This window comes from Malaclemys terrapin, chromosome 19 (assembly GCF_027887155.1).
Source record: "Malaclemys terrapin pileata isolate rMalTer1 chromosome 19, rMalTer1.hap1, whole genome shotgun sequence".
Lineage (NCBI taxonomy): Eukaryota > Metazoa > Chordata > Testudines > Emydidae > Malaclemys > Malaclemys terrapin.
In genome coordinates, this window is record NC_071523.1 from 11,862,006 (window position 1) to 11,882,717 (window position 20,712).

At 48.9% G+C, this 20,712-nt stretch overlaps 1 protein-coding gene across 5 annotated transcripts in view; it reads left to right on the top strand.

Annotated features, from left to right (window-relative positions):
* Positions 1 to 20,712, top strand: part of CASZ1 (castor zinc finger 1) — a 263,569-nt gene that overhangs the window by 200,689 nt on the left and 42,168 nt on the right. For 4 of the 5 annotated variants that reach the window (XM_054009508.1, XM_054009510.1, XM_054009507.1 and 1 more), the window contains 2 exons: positions 1,788 to 2,631; positions 9,603 to 9,671. In XM_054009508.1, the coding sequence (XP_053865483.1) occupies positions 1,788 to 2,631; positions 9,603 to 9,671 (913 nt within the window). The remainder of the gene's footprint in view (positions 1 to 1,787; positions 2,632 to 9,602; positions 9,672 to 20,712) is intronic. The other variant, XM_054009509.1, reaches the window with a different exon arrangement.

Consider the following 20,712-nt stretch of genomic DNA (forward strand, 5'->3'; position numbering starts at 1 on the left):
CCTATGAAAGATGGTGCTCGCCCACAAGCGTTAGAGTGAGTGATTGGGAAAGATGACGAGGGAGGTTTGAAGGACTCCTGCACACAGTAAATCTTCACTCTGCAGGAGAAAGCGAGAGGGAGAGGAGGAGGAGGAGGAGGAGGAGGAACGCTGTGTCAGACTGAAGCCTAAATGAGTCCGAGCTGGCACGTCAGAGCAATCTTTATTTCCTCCTTTACACTGATATTGGGTGACCTCCAGATCCGTGTTCTTCTCCTCCTGGTGACCAGCAAAACTGCCTGAGGGAGTGAGTGGGGGAGGAAGGGAGCTCCAGGGAGCACAGCCCTCCCCACTCTCCTTAGCACACCCGCAGGGGGAACAGTCCTCCCCTCCAGCCCCCACCCAGGCAGAACAGCCCTCCCCACCATGGTCAGCCCATATCCCAGGGAGAAACAACCCTCTTCCACCCAGTTTGCATATCGTTGGGCCAGCACAGCCTGCTTCACTAGGGCAGGGTGGGGGATTATGGATGCTCATAGCAGGGATACAGCTGTCTTTCCTGAACTGTAATGTCTTTGGGGGTCAGTAGGGGCTCTCCTCCCACCCCTCAGGCCTCAGAGGGAAATGCTTAAGAGGAACTTCGCTGGAAAGAGACTTTAGAAAAACAATGGCTGGGGTTGGAATGGCCATGGAGCAGTGTTTCTCAACCTACGGCCCAATCAGCACACAGCTGCAGCCCATGTGACATCCTCAGGGCCATACGGATAGTCAGTGCCGGCTCCAGGCACCAGCGTAGCAAGCAGGTGCCTGGGGTGGCCAATGAAGAGGGGGGCGGCACGTTCCGCGGGAGGCGGGGCCGTCACTCCCTTTCGGAGCGAAGGACCTGCCGCCGAATTGCCACCATAGAATGAAGCGGTGGTAGAGCTGCTGGCGATCGCAGCTTTTTATTTTTATTTATTTATTTATTTATTGCTGCTTGGGGCTGCAAAAACGCTAGAGCCAGCCCTGCGGATAGTATATATAATGTGTGGATGTCGCCCACATAACACACGGAGAGCTGCTTATGTGGCCCACAATGGTAAATAGGTTGAGAATCGCTGCCATGGAGATTCACACCCCACTCACACACACAGCCTTGTCCTCTCTCTCTTCCTTCACGGCTTCTCCTTACCCTTCTTGTCTTACCTTCACTTCCCCCCTTGCCCCTCTTCATTTTCTCTCTCACCCCCTCATCTCCACACCTCTGCTTCTCTCTGCTCATGCCTCCTTCCCCCTCCTTTTCCCCACTCCACTTTGCCCCCTCCCCTCGCCCCCCCCTCCAAACATATGCTGCCTTCCCCCACTGCCCTCGCCCCCCTCCAAACGCATGCTGCCTTCTCCCCTCACCCTCTGCCTACCCCCACCCCCACCCCTGTACATACACACATTCCCCCACTGGGATGCAGTTGCACAAACCTTGGCATATTGGCACTGGCCTCACTTTCAGTAAAATTACTTTTTCTTCATATTAGGCCAAGGCAAGAGTGCAGAGACATTTATGAAACTTTGTTTAATGTACTGAAAAGCCATCGGCTAGAACATTTAGGAAATTGATTTTCCTGGCATTGATGAACTCTTTTTATTTTACCCCAGTATTAATTACTTTTTTTTTTAAACAAATTAATTTAAGAGTCGTAAAACCTAACAAGTGAGCCAAACGTCAGTAGATCATATTCCCCTCTTCCCCCCCTTCCCACTGCCGACGCTGGTACAGGAGAAGAGGAGAATCCACCCCTTGCATGACTCTTTGTCCCTCCATCTCTCTGCAGGGGAAGCTTCATCCCTGCGCGATTATGCCGCCACCACCATGAACGAGTTCCTGGGCATGTTTGGCTACAACGACCAGAACATGCGGGATGAGCTGACCCGCAAGATCAGCTTCGACAAGCTGAACGCTGCTACCTCAGAGGCCTCCTCTGCCACTGCCTCTCTCCCTGGTGAGGACGCCATGAGCAAGCGAGCCCGCTTCTCCAAGTACGAGGAGTATATCCGCAAGCTCAAGGCCGGCGAGCAGCTCTCCTGGCCCATCCACCCGGCCAAGTCTGAGGACGTGAGCTCCAAGCTGGGCAAGGAAGCTTCATCAGTGCTGACACAGCCCATCCGAGCACTGCCGGGGCCTGATGCCACCCTGCTAACAGAGACCAAAGCCACCATACTGCCCTTGCCCTCTCCGAGCAGCTCCCAGATGCAAGGCCTGATGTCGCGGGCCTCCAAGTACGACTTCTTCATCCAGAAGCTGAAGACGGGTGAGAGCATCAGGCCGCAGAATGGTAACACCTACAAGAAGACCTCCAAATATGACCTGGAGAACGTGAAATACTTGCATCTCTTTAAGCCTGGCGAGGGCAGCCCAGATATGGGAGGGGCCATTGCCTTTAAGACAGGCAAGGTGGGCCGGCCTTCCAAGTACGATGTGAGGAACATCCAGAAGCTCACTCCAGTCAAGGCTCCAACACCCAGCCTGGCCCCCAACCCTCTCGCCAGTACCCCCAGCAGTGCTCCAGTGGCTGGGCCCGAGCAGCCCGTCTCCTTGCCGTTCAACACCCCTGAGTACCTGAAGTCGACCTTCTCCAAGACGGACTCCATCACGACCGGGACCGTCTCTACGGTCAAGTAAGTCTCCTCTATTTTTCTCTTCTTTGCATTCATCAGGGAAACAAACCCGGTTGCGGGGGGCAGTTTAAAAAGATGTTTGCTCTCCTCTGACACTGTCCTCCCCTTGATTTCTTCAGTAGGAGCTTTTTGATTCGAATTCTGGCTAATGGCTGAAGCTGGGCATGGGCACCTTCTTGGTTCTCACAGTCCCAATTCCTATCCTGATACTAAGCTATTGGGCCTGCATTGGACCTGGGAATACAGTAGAGAAAAGTGCTGGGGCGATCAGTTCACCAGTTCCCATAGGGCAGTGGTTTTCAAACGGGGGTATGTGAGCGCTCGTCAGGCGGATAATATCCCTTACAGACCTTTTCTTTCTGTTTTCATCAGTATATTATGACCCAATCTCAGATGGGGGTCTGTGGTAGATTACACTATTTGGAAAAGGGTATGCAACCTAAAAAGTTTGAAAACCATTGCCATTGGGCAAAGCCAGGAGCTGAAGCCAGGAGCTGAGTTCTGGAGCCCGGCACCTTAAAGCGAAGATGTAGGAAGCCGTGAAAGCTTAGCAGAGCATGATAGTGAGAGTTACTAGGCTGTGGAACAGTCTCCCAAGGGAAATGGTGGAAATCCTGTTGTTTGGGACATTTAAATCTAGGAACTCAGCCTGCAATGTCTGGGATATGGATTGGTTGTCTGATTGGCCTTCCTCATCTTTAATGTCTCTGATTCTAAGCAAACAAAACTTCAGTTATGGGGGTGTGAGGAACAATCCCCAGCATTGATGGGGTTCTAGCCTTCTTGAGCCCATCAGCTCCAATAGCCGTGCACAGATCCTACCGTCCCCTCGTGACGTGTCTGTGGAAACAAGATGCAGAAAGAAGAGTTGCTGTCGACACTCACAGGTCAGAATCATGGCTGCTTTCTTTCTCTCTGTCTTCCAAATCTCCTAAACAAGCAGCCCTGCCTGGATTAGGGCCCAATTCTGTTCCCATTGAAGTCAGCGATTTGATGATTAGATTAGATGTTCCTGTGCTGTATGACACATGAGGCAACCCAGTGTTTCCGCCTCCATCTGTCTAATGCCACGTTTCTTGCTCCATTGTAATCTGTTTCCAAGCTAGCAACATCTTTCTCAATGGTTTCATTATAGGTCATCTGTAGTCCTCCTCTTCTCCATCTTCCACCAAGTGGTATCCAGTCACAGGCTTGTCTAAGAACAGCGTTTTTTGACATGTGTACAACATATCCAAACCACTTCAGCCTTCTTTCTCGAATCATTGTCTGCTGGCCAGTCCTTTACAACACATCAGCATTGGTTACTTTATCCCACCAGCAAACCCCAAGTATTCTCTGCAAGTATCTCTATGGAATATGTTAAGTTTCTTGTTGTGGGCTTCTAGCATTTGCCAAGTTTTGGAAGAATATAACAATATGGATATCACAGTGATATTGTGTAACCTTATCTTGGTCCTTGTGTGAATCTCTCTATTTTTCCAAACATTTGCCGTTCTCAGAAAAGCTCCCCTTTCCTGCCCAGTTCTTGCTTTCACCTACTTATGGGGTTGGCCATCTGCACTGATTGTGCTTCTGAGATATACGAACTGGTTAACCATGTTGTCGTCTTCACTGTCAATCACATATACACCAGTACTGCCGTCTCTTTCAACCATCATAACTCCTCTTCCAGCGATCCTGAAGTCAGTTGCATAACTCCCATTGACTTCACTTAGATGTATCTTTTCAGTCTGACCCATTTCTTACATAGACAGTCACGATTCAGTAAAACTTCTTCTCAGCTTTGGCAGGGAGATTCACATGCCATGTCTGACAAACCCACTGCCCCAGTTGGCACCAGTAGCCACCCCCTGCCTTGTTGGCAGACTCTGCACAGGGGCCAGGGATTGAATGAGCTATGAAGAAACCCAAAGGCTTTGTCTGCACTAGGATTATTTCTCCTTTTGCTACCACTGGTGCAGCTCCACAGGCGGTAACACTGGGGGAGACACCCATGTAGACAAGGTGCCCATGGCCTCCAGCACCTTAACAACCATGTTTTGTAGACCTGCTTTGAGTAGGGTTAGATGCCATGGCACTTAAAACACCAGGGACTGCTTGGAGCCTTGTCTGTGCTAGGTTCCAGACGGTGCCACTGGAATGACAGAAACAATGGTGGGGAATCCTGGTACAGACACAGCCCTAGAGGTGTCCCCTCAAGGTAAGGACTGAGGTACATTGGCTGGGCATTGAGGGCGAAGCTAGTTCAGCTTCCACTAATCTTCTGTGGATAAACAAGCCTTGGGTTCTCCCATCAATCTGGCAATTTCCCCCAGCGTTCAGTTAATGAAAAATGGCTCAACATTCACATTTGCTCCTCCTTCCCCGAGACCTCACACATAAGAACATAAGAATAGCCAAACCGGGTCAGAACAAAGGTTCACTTAGCCCAGTAACCTGTCTTCCAACAGTGGCCAGTGCCAGAGGCTTCAGAGGGAATGAACAGAACAGGGCAATTATCAAGTGATCCATCCCCTGTCATCTAGTCCTAGCTTCTGGCAGTCCAAAGTTTAGGGACACCCAGAGCATGGAGGTGCATCCTTGACCATCTTGGCTAATAGTTATTGAAGGACCTATCGTCCATGAAATTCTCTCATTCTTTTTTGAACCCAGTTATACCTTTGGCCTTCACAACATCCCCTGGCAATGAGTTCCACAGGTTGACTAAGTGTTGTGTGAAGTACTTCCTTATGTTTGTTTTAAATCTGTTTCCTGTTAATTTCATTGGGTGACGCCTGGTTCTTGTCTTAGGTGAAGGGGGAAATAACATTTCCTTTTTCACTTTCTCCACACCATTCATGATTGTATAGACCTTTAGCATATCCCGCCTTAGTCTCTTTTCTAAGATGAACAGTCCCAGTCTTTTTAATCTCTCCTCATATGGAAAAGCTGCCCTATACCCCTCCTCATTTTTATTGCCTTTTTCTGTACTTTTTCCAATTCAATTTTTTTTTTTTGAGGTAAGCCAACAGTATTCAAGCTATGGGCGTACCATAGATTTATATAGTGATATTATACTTTTTTTTTCTTAATATCTATCCTTTTCATAATTGTTAGCTTTTTTGACTGCCACTGCATTGAGCGAATGTTTTCAGAGACTTATCTACGATGAGGCCACAATCTCTTTCTTGAGTCGTAACAGCTAATTTAGACCCCATAATTTTGTATGTATTGTTGGGATTATGTTTTCCAATGTGCATTACACAACACTGAATTTCATCTGCCATTTTGTTGCCCGGTCACCCAGTTTTGTGAGATCCTTTTGTAATGCTTCACAGTCAGCTTTGGACTTAGCTATCTTGAGTAATTCTGTATCATCTGCAAACTTTGCCACCTCACTGTTCACCCCTTTTCCCAGATCACTTATGAGTATGTTGAACAGCACTGGTTCCATGTACAGATCCTTGGGAGACCCCATTATTTACCTCTGTCCACTATGAACATTAACTATTTATTCCTACCCTTTGTTTGGTATCTTTCGACCAATTACTGATCCATGAAAGGACCTTCCCTCTTATCCCATGGCTGCTTACTTTGCTGAAGAGCCTTTGGTGTGGGACGGTATCAAAAGCTCTCTGAAAGTCCAAGTACATTATATCCACTGGATCACCACCCTTGTCTAATAAATTGGTGAGACATGATTCCCCTTTACAAAAAACGTGTCGACTCTTCCCCAATATGTCGTGTTCATCTACGTGTCTGATGATCCTGTTCTTTACCACACACCAAGATCATGTGGAGAAGGGGTGCACATGATTGTGGCCAGGTGTAGAGTTTAGACAGGCTGTTTCTGCAATGGAAACTCTCCTGCCCTGGTACATGGGGTCAGACTAGATGATCTAATGGTCCCTTCTGACCTTGAATCTCAAAATGTCTGGGTGCAAATAGGGAGGAAGGGACATGGTTTGCTCCACTTCTTTGTTCCTTGGTCTGGATTCTCTTGCCTCTCACTTGGCGCCTTGTTGAGGCTTGAAATATTTTTTGTGCGAGATAGCTATTGTCACCCATTACCACGGCTGCCTGGTTTTGCTCCCACATATTCACTAAAGAGACCTCTGTGGCAGCTGAGGGGAGAGGCCCCTGCTTTCTGGCCCTCCTGCCTTTCCACTGGTTTAAGCATCAATAGCTTTGGGTTGTGGAACTCAGTTGGGACTTTCTGATGTCAGCCCCAGTGTCTATACAGCCTGTTCAGTGCATTGGTCTGTTTTTTGTTAGCCAGGAGTCCCCATTGATAGCAGGGCCAGCACCTACGTGCCATATGTCGTGGGATGACAGATCCTATTGAGTCCACCCAACTGCCTCGTCCCTGTAGAGAGGAAGGCTGATCTTGTGGTCAGTGTACAGGCCTGGAGCCAGGAGACTTGGGTAGTTTCCCTGAGTATGCCAAAGTTGCGCTACGCAATCTCAAGCAAGTCACCCTCCCCTGTGCCTTAGTTTCCCTATACGTAAGGCCGGGGTAATGATATCTACCTCCTGAGTGGCACATATTAATACATTACTGTCTGCAAACAGCTTTGGGTTCTTATGGTTAAAGTGTATGGAAAAGGGCAAAGGTTTGTTATCAATTGCAGCTAAATTCACCTGGCCCCCAATCTAGGGAGCCTTCCAACCATCCCAAAATGTCCTGTCTGTTGTGTGGCACGTTGTTTCGTTAGACAGTAGCATTATCCACTCTGCTGGCTGTGCTGTGGAGCCCATGCCTGCCCCCATGGTGCAAGTCTCCCAGCTGTGCCCGGAGCCTGTTGTAAATGCCTCGTTACAGAGCTCTCACTCGCTTGCTCTCTTCTGGGTTCATTGGTGTCTCTTGCTCCAGACGGCAGGTGGGGGCAGCTGTTGTTATGAACACTGGATTATAAATATGTATATATGCACAGCACCTTATCGTGATCAGTCCCCAGGTCTGCGGCTCCTTGACAGAGGAAGCCAATCAAGAGTCTCAAGGACACCCGGACACCCCTTCGGATCTCTGCTCCCAGGCCCATGCGTGTTGGGCATTCTGGAGCTGCACCCGGGGACTGCTCACCAACCCTGCTTCGCTTTTGCCTCTCTTCGGGATCCCAGTTTTATTTCCTTTCTCTCACCCTCTTGCTCTTTCATTTCTGTGGCGGATTGGGTTCACAGTGACTCAGTGATCCCTTCTCTAACCACAGGACTTCCTGAGGCTGGGGGAAGTGGGAAATGCTGACGGGGGTGCAGCTGGCAGTGGGGTTTGCACTGAGGCTTCTCCCCAGCTGCTCTCTCTCTCTCACACACATGTGCCTGCGGGTGCGTTTGATCCTTTGTAGCTCGGGGGGAGAGGGGAGGGGTTCCATGGGGTTGTGATTCCTCCTCCTTCTGGACTCTAGCTAGTGCCCACTAGGTACAGTCCCTGGGGAGCCCACTTCCACCAGAGTAGAGGTAGTTCTCTGTCTTCTGGTCTCTACACACATGGCACCTGAACTGGACACAGACCAGTAGTAATATCAGGCTTCTCCCTCGCCCATCAGCTGACCACACCTGTGGGTAACCTAGGCATGGTGGGTGCCAGCATTCTGCCTTTCCCTGTGCTAGCCTTGCCACGTAGATGGGATGTTGACACACTCCAAATGTTGGCATGCTCTGGCTCTGTCCCCCTCAGATGCTAACGCAGCCCCTATCCCCCACAACCCCAGCAGGGGACTGCGCTGCACTTCCCAGCTCAGGGTCTCCCCCAAACTGGACTGTCCCTGTGTTGGTTTGACGGATGGCGGCAAAGCATCCAGAGCAGTCTCCCAAGGAGCTGAGAGGGGTGCAGGAGACAGAATATTAATTGTGCTAGTGAGGAGGGTGCTAATTACGGGACCTGAGACCTGTCCTTCCATTCAGAATCCCCTCCAGGACCAAATGCAGTCACGGGAATCACCCCCTCGCTGTCACACAAGCCAAAGGGGTGAACTCTCTAACCCCTAATGCTGTTAACCTGGGCGAAACTCATGTTCCGACTTCAAATGACCACTGTGCAAGGTATAGGTGTCCTGGTTTAACCAAGGTGCGGAGCTGCCATGCAGCCATCCGGGGCCCAAGGATGCAGGAGGACGCCCAGTTGCAGTCCGCTCTCTCATCAGCCAATGTTCTAAGAGTAGCAGCCGTGTTCTTAGAAGGCTGAGGCCCTGGCCTGTGGGTCTGTTCTGTGACTTTTCCTCTCTGTTGCTGGAGAACGTCCACCAAGATGTGCTTTCTGGCCGTGTTTTAAGGAAGATGCCTGTCTGAGCGAATGTGATGCCTGGGTGCAGTTTGAGTTTGATTTTTAATTACAAAGCTGCATCTGCGGCCTGACTGGTGTGACTGAGTTTGGGTGCCCGGTGACAATGAGGGCTGTCGGGGCTACTGGCAGGATGTGTGGAGAATGCAGTGAAAGCCATGTTGTGGAGGCCAGGTTATAAATGCACCCTCTCAAATGGTCACAGCGTGGATCTGTTCTGTAGTGCAGAGCGGTGCTCGCAGTGCCCTGATCAGTGCTAGAGTCATGTGCTCTCCAGCGGTTCCGCAGTTGGAGTACGTCTTTAAAGTCTCCCTGCTTTACAGACTGGAGCCTTGTAACAGAGCTGGGGCGGTCCGTGTTTTGACTCGGCCACTGGTTCTGTGTAGACAGAGCCAGTGGTGCCTATGTGATGTTTACAAGAGCATAATTTAAGGGTAGGTCTTCTCAGTCCCTTCAGCAAACAAAATCGAGCCCTGGGGAGAGGAGACCTGCAGGAAGGGAGGTAGGTGGGTTACGTTAGCAGGACTCTAGTGCCCCTAGAAAGAGAGGGCACACGGGCATGGGGGGAGGTTACACAGGCATATATCTCTGCTGCTTACTCTTCCCAGAGCCCTCTGCCCTGGCACCATCAGTGCTGCATGAGAGACAAGGAGCTTGGACTGTGCCCTGACACTGCCTGCTAACCAGCTCTGCCCTGTGTGTTTCTCATTAGGAACGGATTACCCACTGACAAACCAGCTGTCACCGAAGATGTAAATATTTACCAGAAATATATTGCCAGGTAGGCAAATCCCTTGGCTTTCTTGGGGAGGAGGCTGGGGGGGAGGGGGTATGGGATGGAGGGGGGGGGTCTCGTCTGTCTGTCCGGGTGAAATGTATAAACCAGTCATGGACACTGAGTCTTCCATTTCCCTCCGACATCCACACTGACTCTGTTTCCCCCTCTGGACAGTAGTAGCTGGGGGAGGCATGCAGGGAGCTGAGAACAAACCAAGGCTCCACCCCCATGAGAGTTCTCTTCTCCCCACACCCCTTAGCTAATCCCATAGAGAGTGGAGACGTGTTTCGGGGCAGAGGTTTGGGCCTTAACCCAGTGCCTTGTCTCCTGGCTGACGTTCTGCAGGCCCCTTGGTGTGGTCTCCAGCCTGTATCCCCTGCCCCGTTCAGCGACTGGAATCTCAGTGCTGGGGTGGGTCACACCAAGCAGTTCTTTGGGGACCCACCTCAGAGTTCGAATGGGGTCACATGTGAAATGAGCTTCTGAAGGGCTCAGCGTCAGCCCAAGTAGATGTAATAAAAATCACAGGTCAGACAGCTTGGCAGCTTCTTCACAAGAGAAACCCAGCAATGGACAAGGGTGCAGGATGGAGGAGTATGCCAGAGCTGGAACAGCAAGGGGGGCTGCAGGACAGGAGTGAGGGGCATTGGCAGAGCTATGGGGGGAACCCAGGGCTGGAATAGCAGAGGGAGCTGGTGCAGATCAGGAGTGAATTACATTGACAGAGCTGGAGGGAATGTTTGCACAGCACCTGCCTACGCTATCCTTGGCCCTAGACAGTACCATCAGCCCCTGACCCAAGCCTGATGACTCCTCCCTCTCTGCTGCCAGGGAGCCAGATGTGAAAGCAGAAGGCCTGGTGTAGCACAAGAATTGACATCCTTCAGGGGAAGCAGCCAAACCAACCTCACCTCAAGAGATAAAAGCAAAAAGGCTCTCGTCAGTGCCAGGGTGTCGAGCCTGCAGGGAGGCTCCCTGGGGTGGGCCATGGGTGTGGTTAAACAGGAATGGGGAGCTCTCCCTTGAGCTGAGGAAGAGGGAGAGCTGTGGTGGAGGACTGCTCCCCCAGCCCTGGGAGAAGAAGGGGAGGTGTGCTCCCCCGATCTCCATTACCTTAACCACTGCTGTAGGAGGTGAGAGGGGCAGCAGGGAAGGCGAGATGGGAAGACAGAAAAAGAAAGTCCATTACCAAGTAACAGCCCTCCAGCAGCAATGCCTCTGGCTCAGACTGCTGCTCACCTGGTCTAGGGAGAACTGGGGACCAGGTCAGAGTTTTAGGCCCAGGTTTGCCTAGATGGAGGCAGAGGGGGGCTGATGAGAGCTGAAATTGGCTCCTTCCCTGGGTACCAAACCTCCCTCCTCAGTCGCTGCCAGCAGCTGTGCAGCATTGGGACAGTAAGAAGCTGGAGACCGAGCTCCTCTCAGCTACACTCCGTGGAGAACAGTGTGGTTGCGCTGCATAGCGGAGAAGATAATTCATCCCTTTATCCCCGGTTTCTCTCACAAGCAAAGGACCCCTTTAAACACCTCCCCTCCTCGTCCCCTTTTTCCCCAGGCTCAGACAGTTCACCCAGGGAAGCCTATAAGACAGCTTTGGGACACCACTTCCTGCACAAAAAGCTTCGCAAGCTGCCCGTTGGCAGCCCGGCCACTTCCCTTTAATTTACATGTGGTTTTAAAAACTGTTTAAAGCTTTAAAATAAGCGGGGGGGGGGGGGGGGGAACGACGACAGTGTGTCTTTGCTGCACAATTAGCTTAATGAGTTTGCCAAAACCATTGCCCAAAGCTGCCCAGGGATAATCCATTGTCTCACACAACAAAAGAAAACCACATACTTAGCTAGTTTGGGCCGGGTTGGTCTTTTTCCATCCTGTATATTTGTAATTTTTTTTCTGTGGTATTTTATTTTATTTTATTTATTAGTGCCTGAGCAGATGGTACTTCTGGCAGCTCTTGCTTAAATATTTATTTCTGTGGGTATCCCCCTGCCTTGTAATTGAGGTGGGGTTTTTTCCTCCTCCTGTCACATCATCGTTATAGGGTAATGAGTCTGTAAACACTCGCTAAGCACGCTGACGACTTTATTTATTATTTTTATTATTATTTATTTATCTTGGTGTTTCTTGCTAACTCCTGCCAGATCTGGGACTGGCTCCCGCTGGCAAAACAAGGGAATGAAACAAAATGTGGGGAAAGAACGTGTGTGTGCATATGTATCTGTGTGTGCAAAGCGCATCTGTTTGCAGGTAGGTGTGCGTGGAATTGTGACTGTGAGTGCACATGTGTGCATATGTGTGTTTGCACATAAGTGTGCATGGAATTGTATGCGTGTGTGCATGTGGATATGAGTGTTGTAAATGTGTGTGTGCTCTTGTAAATTAGCGGGGGTTGAGTGGGCATAAGTTAGCAAGTGTGTACATGTGAGCATGAGTGTGCGTGTAAGTTAGTGTGTGGTGTGTAAGCTTTCCTGTTTTGAAAAACTAAACAGATGCTGTGTGTTAAAATTTAATTGCTTTGAACTGTTGCAAGTGTCAGAAAAAGCAGAGGATGAATATAACCCTTTAGGAGCCTAACCTTTTAATATTGAAACATAGCAACAATTCTGCCTGTCTGTTCACTTTGCCTTCGTTCAGAGTGCTATGTCTTGACCATCCCCAAAAAGAGCCCACTTATCCAATGAGTTTCCCACCCCACATTCTCCCCATCCCCTCCCCCTATTTCAGCCACACAAACACACTTCTGTAGCATAATAAACTCCAGAGTGGAAGGAGGCCAGGAGTTTGAAGTGCCATCCCCAATATTACTACAGCACTTGTCTGGCTCCTTCTCTTAAAGCTGAGCCCATGAGTTCCTCCTGTCGCTGCCTCTAGTAACTCGTGCCATACGTGGGATTCCTTTAGTGCCTGGCCCTTTCCCTAGCATCCCTGGTTGTTGCTCAAATAGCCTCACGGGCAGCTCTGTTCACTTGTGAAGTGCATGTATCTCAATGAGGTCCCGTCTTCATCTCCTCTCTGCCCCACAGTGCAGACCGGCTTCTCCAGCCCTGCATCTCACTCATTATCCTTTGTTCTCCCTTCCCCATCTCACCAACAGGGTTGGGACAAAATGTTCCACATGAGCAGGGTATCCCATAACTGTGGTGTTTCCTACACCTTCCTCTAAAGCTACTGGTGCTAGCCACTGTCAGAGACAGGACTCTGGACTGGATGGACCTATGGGCCTGATCCATTGCAGCAGTTCATGTGTAATGACTAGGTGGCCAGGTCTGCAGTCACCTTTCCAGTCCTAGTCTGGCAAGTCCCCTTTAGATAGGGCTGGCCTCGTTTCTTCTCCTTCCTGTTCCACGCCTTTGTTTGTGCAGCCCAGCATCATTGTTTGCCTTTTGGTTTGTTTCTCCACTGCTGCTAAGGTTTGTTCCAATTTCTCAATCACCTGTTCTGGCGTGATCCTGATTTCCTGCAGTATTTCTTCTCCGTCCCCTGGGAAAGGCATGTCTGCTTCTGGCATCTGTCCCCATCTCCCTTTGTGAATGCTGAGGCAAAGAAGTCATTTAATTTTTTAGCAGTGTCTCTCTCCTCTGTCAATTAAGTCCCCTTTCCATCTCCTGAAGGCCCTGCTGTCTCCACAATTGACCTCCTCTTCCTTATATACTTCAGAAATGCCTTATTTATTGCCACTCTTTGCCCCGGCTCCCTTTCATCCTCCAACTCAGCTTTGCTGCATAGTCTGGCATTCTGAAACTTTTGGTTCTTTAATCCCCCCTCCTATCCTGTCCCCTTATCATTCTTTCCTGCACTCCGTCCTCCATCCCACCTACCCCTTTGTTTTACCCTTCTCTCTCATGCCTTTTCTCGTGTGCAGTCCTAGTCCTGGATGACATGTGGAACCCTTGAGCAGATGGTAATTTATCTTTGAATGTTTCCTCTCGGAGTCCCCTTCCCTCCGCTGCTTTATCCCTTTCAAGCAATCCAGCTCTTCCACATTCCTCCACAATATGCTCAGTAAAATCCCTTATTGCCAATTACAGATCTTTCTTTCTTTCTTTCTTATGTGATCAGTTGTAATCTGTGGAGCAGCTGCTGGTGGTCTGCAGAGAGCTGGCTATGTCACTTGGTGCTGACTGTTCCTACTTATTTCCACTGCTAACTTCCACTAAAAGACAACCCAAAATACATGTGTACCCTCCTAATGCTACTTTTCTGTGGAAGCAATTGCTTTAACTGCCACGGGGATGCTATGCAATTGCGAATGATAGGTAGTGATTTGTTCTGTTGTGACTGAGAGGGACATGTCCACGGGACAGTCTTTCAGCTGTCTGTGTCATTTACCTATAGAATTACAAGTATCTTCTCTACAGGTTTGTCTACAAGTATCTTATCTGATTTATCTCAGGTATTTTTTTCTACCGATCTATCTGTTGTATCTATATCTATCCATCAATCTGTCCAGCTGTCTAAGGTATCTACGGTATCCATTCTCTGTATTGGTATCTATCTAATCCACTGACTCTTAACCTTTTCCATCATGTGCCACCCCTCCCCCCTGTTCAATCTAGCCAGACATAAAGGGAAGGTGCTTGTGACCCCTTGGATCTGACTGAGACCCCCAGGGGGGGTCATGACCTCCAGATTGAGAGCCTGTGATCGATCAATATATCTATCTATCCATCTATCATATGACATTTCTTAAGCTGTCATCACTGTAATATCTAGGTTCCAAATACATAATTAAGAATATTAGGAATCCTATTAATTTTTCCTCAAAGAAATATGCTCTCTTACCCCTCCCTAATGCAGGCATTTTATTTAATGGGACATCCATGTTTTAGTCTCTCTCCTCCTTTCTTAGTTCCCTTCTCTGTCCATGATGGCCAACTGTTCTTCAGTCATCATTATTGGGAGAGGCTTACCCCAAAATATCCTTCATGGCATAACTACCCCCCATCTTATCACTTCAGCACCACACGCTGAGACACGCCTGGCTTCCACACCAGCCACAAGCAAAGGGTAATCATAGAATCATAGAATATCAGGGTTGGAAGGGACCTCAGGAGGTCATCTAGTCCAACCCCCTGTTCAAAGCAGGACCAATTCCCAACTAAATCATCCCAGCCAGGGCTTTGTCAAGCCTGACCTTAAAAACCTCTAAGGAAGGAGATTCCACCACCTCCCTCTGTAACCCATTCCAGTGCTTCACAACCCTCCTATTAAAAAAGTTTTTCCTAATATCCAACCTGAACCTCCCCCACTGCAACTTGAGACCATTACTCCTTGTTCTGTCATCTGTTACCACTGAGAACAGTCTAGATCCATCCTCTTTGGAACCCCCTTTCAGATAGTTGAAAGCAGCTATCAAATCCCCCCTCGTTCTTCTCTGCTGCAGACTAAACAATCCCAGTTCCCTCAGCCTCTCCTCGTAAGTCATGTGCTCCAGCCCCCAATAATTTTTGTTGCCCTCCGCTGGACTCTTTCCAATTTTTCCACATCCTTCTTGTAGTGTGGGGCCCAAAACTGGACACAGTACTCCAGATGAGGCCTCACCAATGTCGAATAGAGGGGAATGATCACGTCCCTCGATCTGCTGGCAAGGCCCCTATTTATACAGCCCAAAATGCCATTAGCCTTCTTGGCAACAAGGGCACACTGTTGACTCATATGCAGCTTCTCGTCCACTGTAACCCCTACGTCATTTTCTGCAGAACTGCTTCCTAGCCATTCGGTCCCTAGTGTGTAACAGTGAATGGGATTCTTCCGTCCTAAGTGCAGGACTCTGCACTTGTCCTTGTTGAACCTCATCAGGTTTCTTTTGGCCCAATCCTCTAATTTGTCTAGGTCCCTCTGTATCCTATCCCTTCCCTCCAGCATATCTACCACTTCCTCCCAGTTTAGTGTCATCTGCAAACTTGCTGAGAGTGCAGACCACGCCATCCTCCAGATCATTAATGAAGATATTGAACAAAACCGGCCCCAGGACCGACCCTTGGGGCACTCCGCTTGAAACTGGCTGCCAACTAGACATGGAGCCGTTGATCGCTACCTGTTGAGCCCGACGATCTAGACAGCTTTCTATCCCCTTTATAGTCCATTCATCCAGCCCATACTTCTTTAACTTGCTGGCAAGAATACTGTGGGAGACCGTATCTAAAGCTTTGCTAAAGTCAAGGAATAACATCTACTGCTTTCCCCACATCCACAGAGCCAGTTATCTCCTCATAGAAGGCAATTAGGTTAGTCAGGCATGACTTGCCCTTGGTGAATCCATGCTGACTGTTCCTGATCACTTTCCTCTCCTCTAACTGCTTCAGAATTGATTCCTTGAGGACCTGCTCAATGATTTTTCCAGGGACGGAGGTGAGGCTGACTGGACTGTAGTTCCCCGGATCCTCCTCCTTCCCTTTTTTAAAGATGGGCACTACATTAGCCTTTTTCCAGTCATCGGGGACCTCCCCCGATCGCCATGAGTTTTCAAAGATAATGGCCAATGGCTCTGCAATCACATCCGCCAACTCCTTTAGCACCCTCGGATGCAGCGCATCCGGCCCCGTGGACTTGTGCTTGTCCAGTTTTTCTAAATAGTCCCGAACCACTTCTTTCTCCACAGAGGGCTGGTCACCTTCTTCCCATACTGTGCCGCCCAGTGCAGCAGTCTGGGAGCTGACCTTGTTTGTGAAGACAGAGGCAAAAAAAACATTGAGTACATTAGCTTTTTCCACATCCTCTGTCACTAGGTTGCCTCCCTCATTCAGTAAGGGGCCCACACTTTCCTTGACTTTCTTCTTATTGCTAACATACCTGAAGAAACCCTTCTTGTTACTCTTAACATCTCTTGCTAGCTGCAACTCCAAGTGTGATTTGGCCTTCTTGATTTCACTCCTGCATGCCTGAGCAATATTTTTATACTCCTCCTTGGTCATTTGTCCAATCTTCCATTTCTTGTAAGCTTCTTTTTTGCGTTTAAGATCAGCATGGATTTCACTGTTAAGCCAAGCTGGTCGCCTGCCATATTTACTGTTCTTTCTACACATCGGAATGTTTTTTTCCTGCAACCTCAATAAGGATTCTTTAAAATACAGCCAGCTCTCCTGGACTCCTTTCCCCCTCATGTTATTCCCCCAGGCAATCCTGCCCATCAGTTCCCGGAGGGAGTCAAAGTCTGCTTTTCTGAAGTCCAGGGCCGTATTCTGCTGCTCTTTTTGCTTCCTTGTGTCAGGATCCTGAACTCGACCATCTCATGGTCACTGCCTCCCAGGTTCCCATCCACTTTTGCTTCCCCTACTAATTCTTCCCGGTTTGTGAGCAGCAGGTCTAGAAGAGCTCTGCCCCTAGTTGGTTCCTCCAGCACTTGCACCAGGAAATTGTCCCCTACACTTCCCAAAAACTTCCTGGATTGTCTGTGCACCGCTGTATGGCTCTCCCAGCCGATATCAGGGTGATTAAAGTTTCCCATGAGAACCAGGGCCTGCGATCTAGTTGCCAGAAGAAAGCCTCGTCCACCTTATCCCCCTGGTCTGGTGGTCTATAGCAGACTCCCACCACGATATCACCCTTGTTGCTCACACTTCTAAACTTAATCCAGAGACTCAGGTTTTTTTGCAGTTTCATACCGGAGCTCTGAGCAGTCATACTCCTCTCTTACATACAATGCAACTCCCCCACCTTTTCTGCCCTGCCTGTCCTTCCTGAACAGTTTATATCCATCCATGACAGTACTCCAGTCATGTGAGTTATCCCACCAAGTCTCTGTTATTGCAATCACATCACCCACCTGTATCTTTGACAGACATATTTCTGTATACACTACTACTAGATACATCCACTCCCTGTTAGAATTCATAGCCATGGCCTTTCCCAGAGAAAAATGGCCTATAAACTGATAATTTCTCAAACCAAAACAAACAAACAAACAAACAAAAAAAACCCCACACCACAGTCATCCCTCTTTATGTATTTCATTTGGGAGGATTTTTACAACAAAAAGGCAACACCCAAGAGCTGCTGAAAGCTAAAATTCTTCATTTGTAATTGCTTAATTTTTGTTGTGTCAGAATAAGTTTGGTAGTTTTATAGCTTTTCACATGCCTACTTACATTACTTAATACTCATAGCACTGGAGTAGAGAGTTATGGAGACCTCTGCCTGGGGGCAGTCCTGTTTAACCCCCTCTGAAATGGGCTCCATCCAAGGAGGAAGGGAGAACCCTCACCTCCACACTTTTAGAACTGGCAGCCATGTCCATTTCTGAGATGGTAAAAGGTAAGACAGTTTGTCTCTAGAAATCAAAAAGATTTTACCAGACTTGGTAATTCTTTGGCTGATCTTCAATGATAGCTGTAATATAGTTAATTTCCTCATTAAGGTCCTTTTTCAATGAATGCAGGAGGACTCTCCGGAAATGCCACACAGTGTATCTCCTACATGCTAGTCATTCACAGTCTGATTTGGGGCTGTTGCCTCATCCCGTTGCTCCACCACATCCAATGCTTCATAGTACCTTTGTAGGAACAACTGGAGCCAGAACAAGTGTCGCACACCTGGAGTCCATTCAGCATCTCTGGTCTCTCTCCCTGACGCCTCCCTTCTCCCACCACTAAAAACCCTTGGATTTACCCCCCACTTGATTTTTTGTCTCTGCCATGCCCTGGTGCCAGAGACTCCCAGGAGAGGAGTGCACTCCCTGTCCTTTGCTTACTTCCTAGTTTTGTTGCACTTGCAGCCTGGGGCATCTTAGCAACATTCCCCATCCAGAGGGACTATTGCCCTGTGAAGTGAGGTGGGGAGAAGAAACCTCCCTAGAGGTTTCCTCCTCTCTTCTCTTTCCTTTAGACTTCTGCATTCCTTGTTTCATTTTGTAGCTTACCTCCTCCCTGCTGACCTTGCCACATACTCGGCCAGCATCTTCCTTCTATTATTCTGGCTTCTGGAGGGGCTTCTTCCCCTCCTCAGACACCTGCCCCTTTCCTTCTGCAAGCTAGGTTTACCCCTAACAGCTCTGGCATGTGTACCCAGTACTCTGTGTCTGAAAGCCACAGCCTCCTGTGCTGTACAACACTCCTGGTGCTTCCTAGGGCCCCTGGGATTCGAACAGGACACCAGTTTAAAGTGGCAGCACAGCAATTGTGAGGGCAGAGAAGTCCACAACTCTATGCATCCCTCAGTCATTTACTCCCTTCCCTTTTGGTGTATCCTATCCATCCTACAGCAAGTGCCTGCTGATTAATACTCTGACTCGTTGTCATCTGTTGTGACATCCAAAAGGCATCTTAAGCTCATGACTATGCACCCATTTTTTTTTCATATCAAGTCACTGCCCCCCACCAGCATCTCTCCCCTGTCTCTGTTTTCTTCTTCCCTCCCCATGAGTGGGTTTTTCACCCTTGCTTTTCCCTGGCTCTTTGATCGTTTCCATCTTTACCATCCCCCATGTACAAGCCCATCCTCAGCTTCTGCCTCTGACAATGTCACTGTGCAGTTCTCTCTCCCTTCCTAAAGCCACCCAAAATGGACTCTGGCATCAGACTTCTGTTCCCTCACGTATCACATCACGTGGCAAATTTCCCTCCTGGAGCTACTGCCCAGGGCACCCTGAGAGAGTCCATTGAACTTCAGTAAAGATAAGTGCAAAGTGTCCTGTGCTTAGGAAGGAAAAATCAAATGCACATCTGCAAAATGGGGAATGACTGGCTAGGCGATAGTACTGCTGGAAAAGATCTTGGGGTTCTAGTAGATCACAAATTGATGAGTCAACAATGTGATGCAGTTGCAAAAAAGGCTAATATCATTCTGGGGTGCATTAATAGGAGTAGCGTATGTAAGATATGGGAGGTAATTGTTCCACTGTACTTGGCACCGGTGAGGTCTCAGCTGGATACTGTGTCCAGTTCTGGGTGCCTCGCTTTAGGAAAGGTGTGGCTAAATTGGAGAGAGTCTTGGAGAGAGCAACAAAAATGATAAAAGGGTTAGAAAACCTGACCTATGCAGAAAGGTTAAAAAATACAAGGCATATCTAGTCTTGAGAAAAGAAGACTGAGGGGGGACCTGATAATAATCTTCAATATGTTAAGGGCTATTCTAAAGTGGTGATCAATTGTTCTCTGTGTCCAGTGAAGAGTAGGACATGAAGTAATGGGGTTAATCTGCAGCCAGGGAGATTTAGGTTAGATGTTAAGAAAAACTTTCCAACTCTAAGGGAAGGTGAGCTCTGGAATAGTTTCCAAGGGAGGTTTTGGAATCCCCATCACTGGAGGTTTTTAAGAACAGGTTGGACAAACACCTGTCAGGGATGGTCTAGGTTTGCTTGGTCCTGTCTCAGCGCAGGCGGCTGGACTTGATGACTTCTCAAAGTCCCTTCCAGGCCAACATTTCTAGGATTCTATGACTTCAGTAGGCTAGCCTGGCATTGTGCCTTTAGAGCGTTGGCTAGGACCATCTCTCCTCTCATGCCCAAACAGAAACTCCAGAGTGACCAGTCACCAAGGAGAGGAACAGCCTTGTTTGAGTCACAGGAGGTGGGAATGGAGGGTGTGTGGCTCAGGGCTGGTAGTGGGCTGAGCAGCCTCTCTCTGCTAAGTCACGGGTTCAGATCCTGCCCAGGTATTGACTGGAAGTTGCTGCTATGTGATGACTGTTTTGTGACTCCTGTGATACGAGTTGGTGGGCCTTATTCCATGGCAAATGTCATAAAACCTACACCTACTGCCCCCTGCTTTTTGTTGGCAGTCTCAGCAGAGCCCAAGGCCTGATTGGACCATGGATACTTCTGTCTTACCCCTGGGGAGGGCCCCCTCCAGGACAGCAGGCTGGAGCACAGTGCTTGGGAGAAGCTTGCAGTGCTGCTGCCCTGTTCTGTAGAGAGAGGACTTCAGTCCCCCGGACAGTTGGGCAGGGTCGTTAAACACACTCAGAACACCGGTTTCACTTCTCCTCAGGTTCTCTGTGGGCACAGAGGAGGCAGGATTTGTCCCCTAGAGATGAGCCTGCAGAAGAAGAATCACGTGTTTCTCTCTCCCCCCTTCCAAAAGCATAAGTAACCCCCATTTATTATCTT